General features: G+C 39.7%; 1 protein-coding gene across 2 annotated transcripts in view; it reads right to left on the bottom strand.

The window, feature by feature from the left end:
- RSF1 (remodeling and spacing factor 1) overlaps positions 1 to 14,067 on the bottom strand; it is a 163,343-nt gene that overhangs the window by 19,557 nt on the left and 129,719 nt on the right. For both annotated transcript variants that reach the window (XM_044258457.1, XM_044258458.1), the window contains exons 8-9: positions 6,965 to 7,069; positions 5,081 to 5,160 (exon numbers count right to left, since the gene is read on the bottom strand). In XM_044258457.1, coding sequence (XP_044114392.1) covers positions 5,081 to 5,160; positions 6,965 to 7,069 — 185 coding nt within the window. The remainder of the gene's footprint in view (positions 1 to 5,080; positions 5,161 to 6,964; positions 7,070 to 14,067) is intronic.

Here is a 14,067-nt window from a genome sequence, read left to right as displayed (position 1 = left end):
TTATGAAAGCATTACTAACACAGACAATACTAAAATTATGATTTCATGGTAATAGCAGAGGCTAGCTAGGTCAGACATGTTAGCTACTCTCTATGGAGCTTATTGCACTGGTATCTGTGGTAGGCACAAAACTTTCTAAAGGTAAAAACTGTAAAAAGGTGTAACCAAAAATTATAGTCTTGGAAGAAATCATACTGATGAAATAAAACCTGTGAACGAAGTAGACAAGGAAAATCCATGAGGAGAGTCATGCTACAACTCACTGACAAAGTGATTACACAGAAAGTCAACCCCAGACAAACTAGATCTCTGTTCTGCTAGAAGTTTTCATACGCATCTATACAAAACTATACTCTTGTAGTAATAAGTATCAATACTAAAAAAAGAGTTCTACACAATAGGATCATGTCAAGGTTTTAGGGAATGATACTAACACCATGCATTTGCAGAGAAGAAAAAAGGCATGCAGCCACATAGCGGGCTCTGCACCCTAGTTGCTCCAATGAAGATTATTTTTAGAGCCAGGTAACACTTCTTCACGTAATGTGGATTTAGAACACTAATGAGATCTCCATAGTTTCTTTCCAAAGAAACAAATCCTTGTTGGTTTTAATTCAACAAATTTCACACTAACAAACTGCTATACCCAATAGACATTTTTTTTCTGGTTCTCCCGAACTTCATCTAATTCACTAAGGACAGATGAGCTCTTATATACACAGGCCAGTGTCCATTGAACTGAACAGAAATAATGAGCACTCTTCCTCTCTTTGCTTGTGACATCCCTTAGAGAAGGGCATTACTCATCCAGTTACCTGGGTCCTTCAGAATGCAGCCTTCACTGCCTTAGAAACCCTTGGCTCTGCTAATAAGAATCTTATGGTCTTTTTGAGATGGGTTACAAAGCTCTTCAATCAAAAACTGGCATGTAAGAAAATGATAAAATTATTTTAATCAAAACCTGATTAAAAATAGTATAGTTAATGAATTAAAAACCAGGAAAGGCAAGAACAGTAGTAGCTGAAATTAGCAGGGAAGCCTTCATGGATAAGTCAGAACTTGAGTTCTGTTATTAAATATGTTCAATACATATCTATCCTTACACTAATCAAGTTTACTGTTGTATCAGCTTCCTCTTTTATATCGCAAAATCTCTATTTTCACTTGATTATTATCTCCCAAACTCAACTGAAAAACATTCTGTTCAAGCCCACCATAATTTGTGTCAGGCTTGGGAATTCCAAGGGCAAATAATACACGGTTCTTATCCTCACAATTATTTAGCAACTGACTGTAGTCCATTATGAAAAGATATAATGGAAACATGAAAAAGGAATTAACTTGTTTGAAAAGCTGAGAAAGTTAAAAAAAAAAAAAGCTGAGAAAGTTGGAGGCTTTAAATAGGTGGTAACAGTTAAGCAGGCTCTTAAAGGTAGGTATGATTACTCATTACAGCATTCTCTTGCTCAGTAATCTTCTAGAAAGATATGTCTTCTGTTCCATATGTCTTCTGTTCACCACCACCTGGCTCAATGATCATACAGGGCCCAGACCTCATCATTAGAAACAACCACACCCTTCCTAAAATTTCAATTTCAGGGAACCTATTTTTTGACGTCTACTTGCTCCCTTTCTGGCTCACGCCCTCTGGTACACTGATTTCAACAACTCCCTAACTCCAGTGGGACCTCTATCCATCGACCCTAGCCTCTTTTCACTGTCCATTACTCCCTTGTGTCCTTACTTTCCCCCTTACCTGGCTTAGACTCCATGGTCCATCATTATAAATACTCCTTTGCATATACTTTCAAATTCCTTGTCTCTTTCTCTCCTTCCCTCTGTTACATTACCTGGAAAATTCCAACCCTGATTAAATCCAACTCTCTGCTAGCAAACACTAGTAAAAGAACTCTGGAAGTACAGAACTATTTGAATTCCCAAATAATTTCTGGCACCAAGTTCTGGAAGGGATGTTTACCAACCAGTTGAAGGGACTTCTGAAACATCAAATTTCACAGAGCATCACAGCTCCAGCTCTGTAGTCAGTTTCTGGCCAGTCACTAATTACTGATTGACAAATCCTTCTTCTTCACCATACTGTAGAGCCCTTTAAGGTAGAGACCACATAATACACTTCATGTTGATTACATTGCCTGGCATAAAGTGGATGCTCACTAAATGTTGGTTAAATGTTGAATAAATGTATGAACAAAGGGAAAGATGTTCTTGTGCTAGGATATAGAGAGTAACCAAGGCTCTATGGTTCTAGAATGAGTGCTAGAGAAATTGTTTACAGATTTTAAAAAGGATGAATAAAAATGCTCATTTTTAAAAACAAGTGAAGTCAACTAGAGTTTACATTTAATATATTATTTACTTTAGAAATATACATATTTTGCTGTTTAGAGCCCCTAGGATTCATATATATCAGGAGCTATTATATTAGGAGCTATAGATAAAGAAAACTTTGTTAACCAGGTTATTGGTAAGAATTAAAAAATAATAACAGTAATTCAGTTAACTGGCTTTGTGGCAGACTATTCTCCCTGTAATAGTAACTTTGCTCTCCTTTCTGTGATGCAATCTCAAAAAGGATTTCATGTATGAACTAAGCCACAATTATGGATATCCTCTTAAAGGATGACATTTAAATAAAAAGGATTACCAAAAGTAAAAGCAAAAGCAAATGAGTTAGTAATGGGAGTCCAATAGTGTGAATAAGTATTGTGGCATATTTTAGCATAAATTTTAAGTACTTCTTTTTTTTTTTTTTTTTTAAGATTTTATTCATTCATTTGACAGAGAGAAATCACAAGTAGATGGAGAGGCAGGCAGAGAGAGGAAAGCAGGCTCCCCGCTGAGCAGAGAGCCTGACGCGGGACTTGACCCCAGGACCCTGAGACCATGACCCGAGTCGAAGGCAGCGGCCCAACCCACTGAGCCACCCAGGCGCCCAAATTTTAAGTACTTCTTATTGCAAGAATATACCCTAAAGTGAGGCAGTAGTCAAAAAATTTCAACCAGCCTTTCCATAAAACTGCTCATTTCTCAGAAGCGCAGGTAGATTTCAGAAAGAGTAAAGAAAACGCCTAATTTCTTTTTATAAATTTTACGCCTAATTTCTTATTATGATTTAATTTGAAGCATCCTTATTTAAACCTTTTCTAGTGTCAAAAATAAAAGCAGGAAAAACTGTGACTATCAAAATTATCCTAATAATTTCATGAAAGATTATTATCCAGAGTTTCTAAATACAAAGGTATCTAGACAACTGATTTTTAAATAATTTTTTAATTTTTAATAAACATATATTATTAGCTCCAGGGTAGACAACTGGTTTTTAAAAATGAACTATTTTTATCTCCTAATCAACTTTAGAGATTAATTTTGCCTTTAAACCAAGTAGCATCCATTATAAACCAGAGAGTTCAAGGTGACTAGTAAGGAAAAAAACCAGGATCTAGAGGCTGAACCCACAGAGTTCACGGTATGGGGGAGTAAAGTGAGTGGATTATCAAATGAGTTAGCTGACTGTTTTAAAGCAAGCTAAACTGGAGGGAGAGGAAGACTACGAGAGGGCAAGTAAAGGTTACAGTAGCAGCAAATGAAGATAGTAAGACCAACCAGGAGACATTGTTTAGATTTTCTCATATGTGTACAAATGGGCATCAACGGTTAAGCTTCTGAATATTCTCTTTTAACACCTCCACCACTTTCTTAGAAGGTATGACCGAGTGCAGGCCTCACTAGCTCTCCTAGACCCCAGTGCAACAGTCTCAGCTCTAATTCCTTTTTACTGTTACCAGGGCATGTTTTCTGAAATAAAGATCTGGTTATACTTCTCTCTCTCCTTTGATGGCTCTCTTGCTACCTGTAGAGAATAATTCAAATCCCCCAGTTACAAATGCCAAGCTGTTCATAATCTGGCCTCAATCTGTGTTGACAACTTCATCTCCTACCACTCTCCCTGTCTCATGTCCACACTTCGTCTTTGCTTGTATTTGGCTCTTTGCCTGAAATATGCTTCTCTGCATGTCCAGCCCTAAGTTATCTTCCAAGGACTTGCCTGATAGCCCAAACCCCTACCAGAAACTAAAATGACCCTCCACAGTGTTCCTGTATTGCTCTGAATATACCATCAGTCTACCTCTATACCACTGGCTGATACGGCTATACTCTGACAGAGGTGAGTTCCATGTAAGGAGAGCTTCGTCTCACTCACCTTTTCTCTTCAGTCTGGTACACACTGAAGATGTGTTGTTTAGCATTAAACTACTATTGTTTAGCAATAAAATAACTGAAGAAGGTACAAATAAATACAAATAAACATAAACTTATGATCCTGATTTTGAGCCCCCTTTTAAAGACTGGATTCTACTCCAGTCTTACTTCCTCCAAGAAGTCTTCTACAACTGCTTTAAGACTACAGTGCAGTGGTAAATTGAAAAGGGAGGCATTTCTTGTAAGTCAGGACTCTTATGACACAGTTCAGCATTTCAATGCTCTTTAGTTTATCGGTGTTAATTCTGTCCAACCAAAGAGATGACATGGGTAACTAGACCAGTTCTTAGAATTTTCTTGTACTCACTACATACTTAGTAAGGTATATATCCTGCACAATAACTGCACATTAACAATATATTCAGAGTAGGTTTTGATAAATATTTTAGATCAGGAGCTGGCAAACTTTTCCTGTAAAAGGACAGATAATAAATTACACATGGCTGGTCAAAAGGTTTTTGTTGTAACTACTCGACTTTGCTGCTGTAGTGTTAAAGCAGCAACAGACAATATATAAACAAATGAGCATAGCTGTGTTCCAATAAGACTTTTTGGACAATGAAATTGGAATATACAATGTTCATCTGTCATGAAGTAAGATTCTTATTTTGATTTTTTTCAATCATTTAAAAATGTAAAACAAACATTCCTAGTGGGAATAGAAAAATAAGGAGCATGCCATATTTGACCCACAGCACAGTTTGCCAATAATTACTTTAGATAGATATATTAACCTATACTGCAAGACAGTTTTACTATCAAATTCCCAAGTAAAACATTAACACACATATCACAATACCTGCGTTCAGCACGTTCCTTCTTCTTTAAGGCAACATCCAAATCCTGCAATTGTTCTTCTAATTTCTCACACAGTAGTTTCTGAAAGAGCAAAACATGAGTATTATTTCTTTTATTTTCTTTTTAAAAGATTTTATTTATTTATTTGACAGACAGAGATTACAAGAAGACAGAGAGGCAGGCACAGAGAGGGAGGGAGGGGGAAGCAGGCTTACCTCTGAGCAGAGGGCCCAATGTGGGGCTCGATCCCAGGACCCTGAGATCATGACCTGAGCCAATAGCAGAGGCTTTAACCCACCGAGCCACCCAGGCGCCCCTATTTCTTTTCTTTAAAGAAAGCTCTAAACCCAGTGGGGGTCTTGAATGCTTGACCCTTAAATCAAGAGTCTACTGACTCAGAGCCTGCCAGCTATCCCTGTGATTGTCATTTGTCCTTTCCACATACATTTATCCCTTGCATGCTAGCTCATGGATACCATGCAATTCTGAGAGCTGAAGAGGGAGGCCACACAGTGAAAGAACACTGAGAAGGTCCTTGGGTTTAACTACATAAAGAGATGACTCAGCCTCTACTGAAATGAGGATGAGCACAGTATCTCTGCTGCGGAAACTCCCAGCCTCATCCAGAAATACATTCTATGCCTATGTTGCTGGTGGTATCAACATTTAAAATAGCATCTGGGGTGCCTGGGTGGCTCAGTGGGTTGAGGCCTCTGCCTTTGGCTCAGGTCGTGATCCCGGGGTCCTAGGATCAGGTCCCATATCAGGCTCTCTGCTTCAGCAGGGTGCCTGCTTCTTGCACCCTCCCCCCCACCTCTCTGCCTGCCTCTCTGCCTACCTGTGGTCTCTGTCTGTCAAGTAAATAAATAAAATCTTAAAAAAAAAAAAATAGCATCTGGCTCCACACGTTTACATGACAGTCATGAAAATGTCTTAAGAATCCCACAACATTTTTTTTTAAAGGTTTTATTTATCTATTTGACAGAGAGAGACCACAAGTAGACAGAGAGGCAGGCAGAGAGAGAGAGGGAAGCAGGCTCCCTGCTGAGCAGAGAGCCCGACGCGGGACTCGATCCCAGGACCCTGAGATCATGACCTGAGCCGAAGGCAGCAGCTTAACCCACTGAGCCACCCAGGCACCCCAATCCCACAACATTTTTAAGGGAGAAGGTTCTATGTACAATATAATATAATGATGCCAATCACTACTTTTAAAAAAAAGAGAATAGGAAAAAATTATACAACCATGCCACAAGGTGACTGGGTCAAAACAGAGCTGAAGAATATATCTGATAAAGCTATGATAAGCCAAGGAAATCCACTTTGATGGGAACTTCAATAAAACCCATCATTTTTAAAGTGAGATGAGCCTGGACTTGTGACAGAAAGGACCCCTTGAGTGCAGTGGCATAAAAATAGTCTGTTCTTCAGCTTCCAAAGGAAATTCACCTGAATCAAGATATAAGAGAAGTATAATCCATGTTTCTATTCACAGTAGCATCACAGTGGTACATAATTCATAATACCATCCATAAAACTGACAAGAAGGAGGTAGGCAGAAATGAAAAAGAGGATGAAACAAAGGGATAAAGAAACTTATTTCTTCCCTCATATATCATTTTAATTTGGGGCTATTTGTGCCTGTAACAAATGTTAGGGAAAAAATGTATCAGAGATTATAATTTTATAAAAATTAGGTCTTCAAAAAATGCTTTGGTAGGGGAAAATAAAAGGCCTAAAAGTTATTAATAAAAGGTAGTTTTTTTCAATAAAACAGTATATACAAACTGCTTTGAAAATGAAAAATGTTTAGTAGCCGTCAAAAAGTAATATTAATTGGAATATAAAACTGAAAGACTAAAAACAAAGGTGTGCTGGATCTTACGTGTTGGCAAGGGGGGCAGAACCATTCTCCATCTGGGATGATCATCAGGGGAGGGCGAAGGCAGGCAGTGTGGTACCCACTGTCACAAGAGTCACACAGAAGAATCTGAAATAAACCACAGGTTAAAGTCAACCTAGTTCTATGACTAAAATTCAGTGACTCTGAAGTTAAAGACATTTCAATATTTCTTAATACTATACTAAGAAGTACCCTATATCAGAGTATCTTTATTTGCATAAAACTAAAAAAGCTCTGCTAATTGGGATCTAACACGTCATTTTTTTTTTAAAGTAAAAAAAATTTTGCAATATGTTAAACTACAAAATTCAGTGAAAAATTAAGTTCTTTTCTTTTTTTTTTTTTTAAAGATATTATTTATTTATTTGACAGAGAGAGAGAGAGAGAGAGACAGTGAGAGAGGGAACACAAGCAGGGGGAGTGGGAGAGGGAGAAGCAGGCTTCCCGTAGAGCAGGGAGCCCGATGCGGGGCTCGATCCCAGGACCCTGAGATCATGACCTGAGCTGAAGGCAGACACCCAACGACTTAGCCACCCAGGTGCCCCAAAAATTAAGTTCTTTTTTTTTTTTTTTAAGTTCTTTTTTAAAAAAAGATTTTATTTATTTACTTTAGAGAGAGAGAGAGAGAGAGAAAGAAATAGCAGGAGGAGGGGGAGGAGTAGAGAAGGATGGGGAGGGAATCAAGCAGATTCCATGCTGAGCAGAGCCTGACATGGGGCTTGATCTCACGATTCAGAGATCATGACCCCAGCCAAAATCAACAACCAGATGCTCAACTGAATGAGTCACCCAGGAGCCCCACAAGTTCTTCTTTCTTTCTTTCTTTTAAGATTTTGTTTAATTTTATATATTTTTTAAAGTAGGCTCCCTGCCCAGCACGGAGCCCAATGTGAGGCTTGAACTCATGACTGTGAGATCAAAACTTGAGCTGAGACCAAGAATCAGACAAAACTGACTGAGCCACCCAGGTATCTCAAGATTTTATTTACTTATTTAATTTTTAAAAGATTTTATTTATTTGTCAGAGAGAGAGATCAAGAGAGCACACAAGCAGGGGGAGCAACAGGCAGAGGGAGAAGCAGGCTCCCTGCTGAAACATACATGAGCCTTTTTATCATGAAAATTCAAACACGAAGGGACAAAGGTATGAGGAATAGAGCTATACTTAGGATCATCATGTTCACAAATAAAGGGTAATAATAACTAGACCCAAGTTGTCATTTTATATTATTTAAGATGAACAATTCTCTTAAAATGTACACTCAGAAATGTTTAACTTAAAAAAAACTTATTTTTAGGGACGCCTGGGTGGCTCAGTTGGTTGGGCAGCTGCCTTCGGCTCAGGTCATGATCCCAGCGTCCGGGGATCGAGTCCCGCATTGGGCTCCTTGCTCAGCAGGGAGCCTGCTTCTCCCTCTGCCTCTGCCTGCCATTCTGTCTGCCTGTGCTCGCTCTTTCCCCCTCTCTCTCTCTGATAAATTAAAAAAAAAAAAAAATTCGTTTAAAAAAAAAAAAAACTTATTTTTAAATGATGTTAGATTTACAGAAGAGTTGCAAAGATAGTCGAGTTCCCTTAATTCTTTTACCCAGCAGCGGCGCCTGGGTGGCTCAGTGGGTTAAGCCTCTCCTTCTGTCAGGTCATGATCTCAGGGTCCTGGGATCAAGCCCTGAGTCAGGCTCTCTGCTCAGCAGGGAGCCTGCTTTCCCCCTCTCTCTCTGCCTACTTCTCTGCCTACTTGTGATTTCTCTGTCAAATAAATACATAAAATCTTACAAAAAAATCTTTTACCCAGCTTTCATTAATGTTAACATCTTACATAACCATGGGACATTTATCAAAATTAAGAAATTAACATTAGGGGTGCCTGGGTGGCTCAGTCGGTTAACTGTCTGCCTTCAACTCAAGTCATGATCCTGGGGTCCTGGAACTGAGCCCCATGTTGGGCCCTCTTACTCAGCAGGGGGTCTGATTCTCCCTCTTCTTCTGCTCTTCCCCCTGCCTATGCTCTTTGTCAAATAAATAAATAAAATCTTAAAAAAAAAAAAAAAGAAATTAACTTTAGTACATTACTATTAACTGACCAACAGACCTTATTCAGATTTCACCAGCTTCTCATTGGTGCTCTTTTTCTGAATTCAGAATGCAGTCTAGGATATTATATTGCATTTAATCATGTTTCCTCAATCTCCTTCAATAGTAACGGTTGCTTGGTCTTTGTTTTCCATGACTTTGACAAGTTTTGAAGAGTACTAGATACTACATGGACTGCCACTCAGTTTGGGTTTGTTACGAGTTTTGGAGAATACCACAGAGGTGAAGTGCCTTGCTCAATGCATCAAATCTGGGGATATGTGATATCATCATGACCTATTACTAATAATATTAACCTTGATCACTTGGTTATGGTAGTACCTGTTGTTTTTCATCACTGTGAAGTCACTGCTTTTCACTTTCCATACATATTCCAGTCTAGCCCACACTCAAGGGGAGGAGAATTAAGCTCCACTTTCTGGAAGGTGGAGTAGCAAAGAATTTGGAGGTGTAAGCTAAAAACCACAGAAAGTAATAAATTTCACCCATTAATTTTAGCACTCATCAGTGCTACATCATTGCTTGTAATGACCGTACTGTGGTGTTCTAATGATGATTACTTACTTCCCTCATGCCTTCTACTATTTGGAATTTTTCTGTAAAGAAATGTCTTTCTCGGGCACCTGGGTGGCTCAGTGGGTTAAGCCGCTGCCTTCGGCTCAGGTCATGATCTCAGGGTCCTGGGATCGAGTCCCACATCGGGCTCTCTGCTCAGCAGGGAGCCTGCTTCCTCCTCTCTCTCTCTGCTTGCCTCTCTGCCTACTTGTGATCTCTCTCTCTGTGTCAAATAAATAAATAAATAAATAAATAAAATCTTTAAAAAAAAAAAAAGTCTTTCTCCCCCCATTTGTTTGTTTGTTCAGTCACTTCTTTATATCAGAATCAACTAATAAAGATTTATTTTCTTTGGCTTAGAATCTAAAACCATTATTTACTGTTCAACTTCCCCTAGCCACAGGCACTTGCTAATTCTTTCAGATTGGCTCCTGGTGTCCTTAGGACTCATTTGCATCCTTTTTTTTTAAGGCACTTTTTAACTTTCTGACATTATGGGACACTCCAGGTACATCCTGTATTTTCCCTGCCCAAGTCCTTAAATTAGCCATTTCTCCTGGAAGCCCTAGTTCCTTTACTGGAGAATGGTATTTATAAATCAACATTTGGGGGTTACCTGCATGGCTCAGTCAGTTAAATGTCCAACTCTTGATTTTGGCTCAGGTCATCACCTTGGGGTCGTGGGATCCGAGCCCTGCACTGGGCTCCCTGCTCAGTGTGGAGTCTGCTTGTCCCTCTCCCCTTGCTCCTCCCCCTGTTCTCTCTTTCTCAAATAAGTAAATAAATGAAATCTTAAAAAGAAAAAAACAAATAAACATCTGGGTGCTGAGTGCTATGGTATGAGGCATCACTGCTTCTAGGCTCTCTCAGAGGACAGAGCTCTGATTTAAATGCATGTAGAGCAATCCATGTATACACACAGATCTACATTAAAGCAAGCAGGAGTTCATACCAGTAACTCCAGCTCTAATCCAGTACCACAGGACGTATTCTAGCCTTTGATCTTGCTCATCTGACACAGAGAAAACTGGCTCCAATTGTCTACGCTTCAATTATTTGTTCAACTGTAGTATATATGTAAAGCAGTTTCTAAATTGCTAACATGAACCACAGTGGCTGGAATGGGTAGAGGAGGGCAGTGTGATGTGCACCAGTGTGCAGCAATTTAAAAGTGAAAAGGTGCTTTCCCCCTTACAATGCATCACAATTTGCTGCCACTACCCAGAACTCAATGCTAAGTCACATCAGTGTTTTACATGAGTCATACCACTGACTGATCACACAGGCATATGTGGACTAACCTAGGCACCTCCTTTCATTTATCACATTGTTTGCATGTAAAATGTAAATTTCAAATAACAAAATTAAAAGTAAACTTTTGGAATGTAATATATTTAAAAAGTGATGTTTGTCTCTATTTTGCAATAAAGATAAAATTCCGTTAAAATAAATCCTACTGTGTAAGGTTTCCAAACCTTGGCCAATGATCCATTTATTTTGACTAAAACATCTGGAACACCCCACTGAATTCTAGACTCATCAATGAATTTATTGCTTTCTTGTTGTAAGTTCAGTGAGGGCAAGGACCATGTCTTTCTAATTCAGCGTTATTTCTGTACCACTTAACACATCATAGTTGCTTGAGATTTTGATTTATGATTATCTTTAAACACTGGGCAAATGGAATCCACCACACTTGGGATCTTGAGTTTCCAATGTCACTCTTTTTTGGCATAGTAGCCAGCAATGGGATTTTTTTTTTTTTAAGATTTTATTTATTTATTTGTCAGAGAGAGAGGGTGAGAGAGCGAGCACAGGCAGACAGAGAGGTAGGCAGAGGCAGAGGGAGAAGCAGGCTCCCCGCCGAGCAAGGAGCCCGACGTGGGACTCGATCCCAGGACGCCAGGATCATGGCCCGAGCCGAAGGCAGCTGCTTAACCAACTGAGCCACCCAGGCGTCCCCAGCAATGGGATTTTTAAGAGCAGCTATTAAAATAACCAAACAAATGAAAAGTCCTGTGTGTGTGTTCCAAGAAGGGCACAACTTTCTCCATCTCTTTAACATCATTTCTGCTCACTTCATTTTACTTCTCTTTTCCTCTCACCCCTTTGCTACTGACATCTACGGCCGCCTCAGTCAAAATGCACACTCTTGGTTTAAAAAGGTATTAGAAATGAAAGGGAAAGAACACAAGTGTTATTTTTTTTTTTAAATTTAAAGTTTTTATTTATTTATTTGAGAGAGAGACAGTGAGAGAGAGCACGAGCAAGGAGAAGGTCAGAGAGCGAAGCAGACTCCCCATGCAGCTGGGAGCCCAGTGCGGGACTCGATCCCGGACTCCGGGATCATGACCTGAGCCAAAGGCAGTCGTCCAGCCAACTGAGGCACCCAGGTGTCCCACAAGTGTTAATTTTTTATTGGAGGGCAGAAAAGACCATATCTCAAGTCTTCTCATGGCCTTTCTCCACACAAAGATCATTTTTTTAAAAAAAAAAAGATTTTATTCATTTATTTGACAGAGATCACAAGTAGGTAGAGAGGCAGGCAGAGAGCGAGGCAGGCTACCTGCTGAGCAGAGAGCCTGACTTGGGGCTTGATCCCAGGACCTTGGGATCATGACCTGAACTGAAGGCAGAGGCTTTAACCCACTTAGTCACCCAGGCGCCCCTCCACACAAAAATTTTAACTTAACTTTCATAGCCTGATGATCATAAAAATTCTTGGAAGGATCTTCTTAGCACAATTTCAACATCTACACTGTCTGCTTCTAAGTTTTATCTTTTACTTGAACCCTCTGAAACTATGGGAACAGGATAAACATTACTGATAATTTAATTTCCAGATAGACTTTAACCTTAAGGAAGAGGAAGAATAAGTAAATCACAAATAGCTTTAAGATAGCACACCAGGGTGTCAGGAACTGTACTAAGCCAACTTTACATAACTTATTAAAAAACAACCCACAGCAGACAGTCTCTCCTCTGCTGTCCTGCCCATCACTCCCTTATGGTTATTCAATAAACTTCTTTCTCCTTTAAAAGACAAACAAAGAAACAAACAGCACTCGAAAGAAGTATGTGGTAGTATTTCCATTTTATAACAAAGTAATTAAGATACTGAGAAGAGAGCACCTGTTAAGAGGCTGAAGTTAAGAGTTGAAACCATGTTGGTCTGGCTCCAATGCTTTTCCTATCACCCCACACTGCTTTTTAAGAAAATGAGCCTTAGAGAACTAGCTCACATGAATTTTCCATTTTATTGGATTTCGAGAAGTTTTGGCTACATAAAATTCTACCTATGTGGAAGCATCTTTCTTTATTTTTCTTTCTTTCTTTTTTTAAAAAGATTTTATTTATTTGACAGACAGAGATCACAAGTAGACAGAGAGAGGGGGGAAGCAGGCTTCCCGCTTAGCAGAGAGCCAGCCCAATGTGGGGCTCGATCCCAGGACCCTGAGATCATGACCTGAGCTTGAAGGCAGAGGCTTAACCCACCAAGCCACCCAGGCGCCCCTTTATTTTTCTTTCTACTTAGTAGCTGGAAATTGCCTTGAAAGTCACATCTATTCAAAACAGACCAGTTGCCCAGAATTGGGCGTAAAGAGAGTGTTTCTTCAATAGCCTCTTTAGAAAGCTCTTACGAAATGCAAAAATTATATAAACAGGTTAGGAACTGAATTTCCTGATTTAGGCTACTTTTATTTATTTAATTTAATTTAATTTAAATTTTTTTTTTTTAAAGATTTTATTTATTTGACAGAGAGAGATCACAAGCAGGCAGAGAGGCAGGCAGAGAGAGAGGAGGAAGCAGGCTCCCTGCCGAGCAGAGAGCCCGATGCGGGGCTCGATCCCAGGACCCTGAGATCATGACCTGAGCCGAAGGCAGCGGCTTAACCACTGAGCCACCCAGGCGCCCCTAATTTTTTTTTTTTTTTAAAGATTTTATTTATTTGTCGGGGGGGGGAGAGCGAGCACAGGCAGACAGAATGGCAGGCAGAGGCAGAGGGAGAAGCAGGCTCCCTGCTGAGCAAGGAGCCCGATGTGGGACTCGATCCCAGGACGCTGGGATCATGACCTGAGCCGAAGGCAGCTGCTTAACCAACTGAGCCACCCAGGCGTCCCTAGGCTACTTTTAAAGAACTTAACTTCCTGGGTAGGTTCCACTGTCAGTGTTCTTCTGAAAATACCTGGTAGAGAATTTATCCTCTTCATTTGGGTTTTTTGTTTTGTTTTGTTTTTGTCTGTATTGGAACTCCCCATTTTCTAAAGTTTAAAGCCCTACTAGTTACTACTTGACTTAAATGTTACTTTATTTATTTATTTATTTTTAAAGATCTTACTTATTTATTTGACAGAGAGAGACCACAAATAGGCAGAGAAGCAGGCGGGGGGGGGGGGAAGCAGGCTCCCCCCTGAGCAGAGAGCCCAATGTGGGACT

This window comes from Neovison vison, chromosome 7 (genome assembly GCF_020171115.1).
Source record: "Neovison vison isolate M4711 chromosome 7, ASM_NN_V1, whole genome shotgun sequence".
Lineage (NCBI taxonomy): Eukaryota > Metazoa > Chordata > Mammalia > Carnivora > Mustelidae > Neogale > Neogale vison.
Note: the sequence above shows the minus strand (reverse complement) of the source record. Positions and strands in the feature narration are given on the sequence as shown.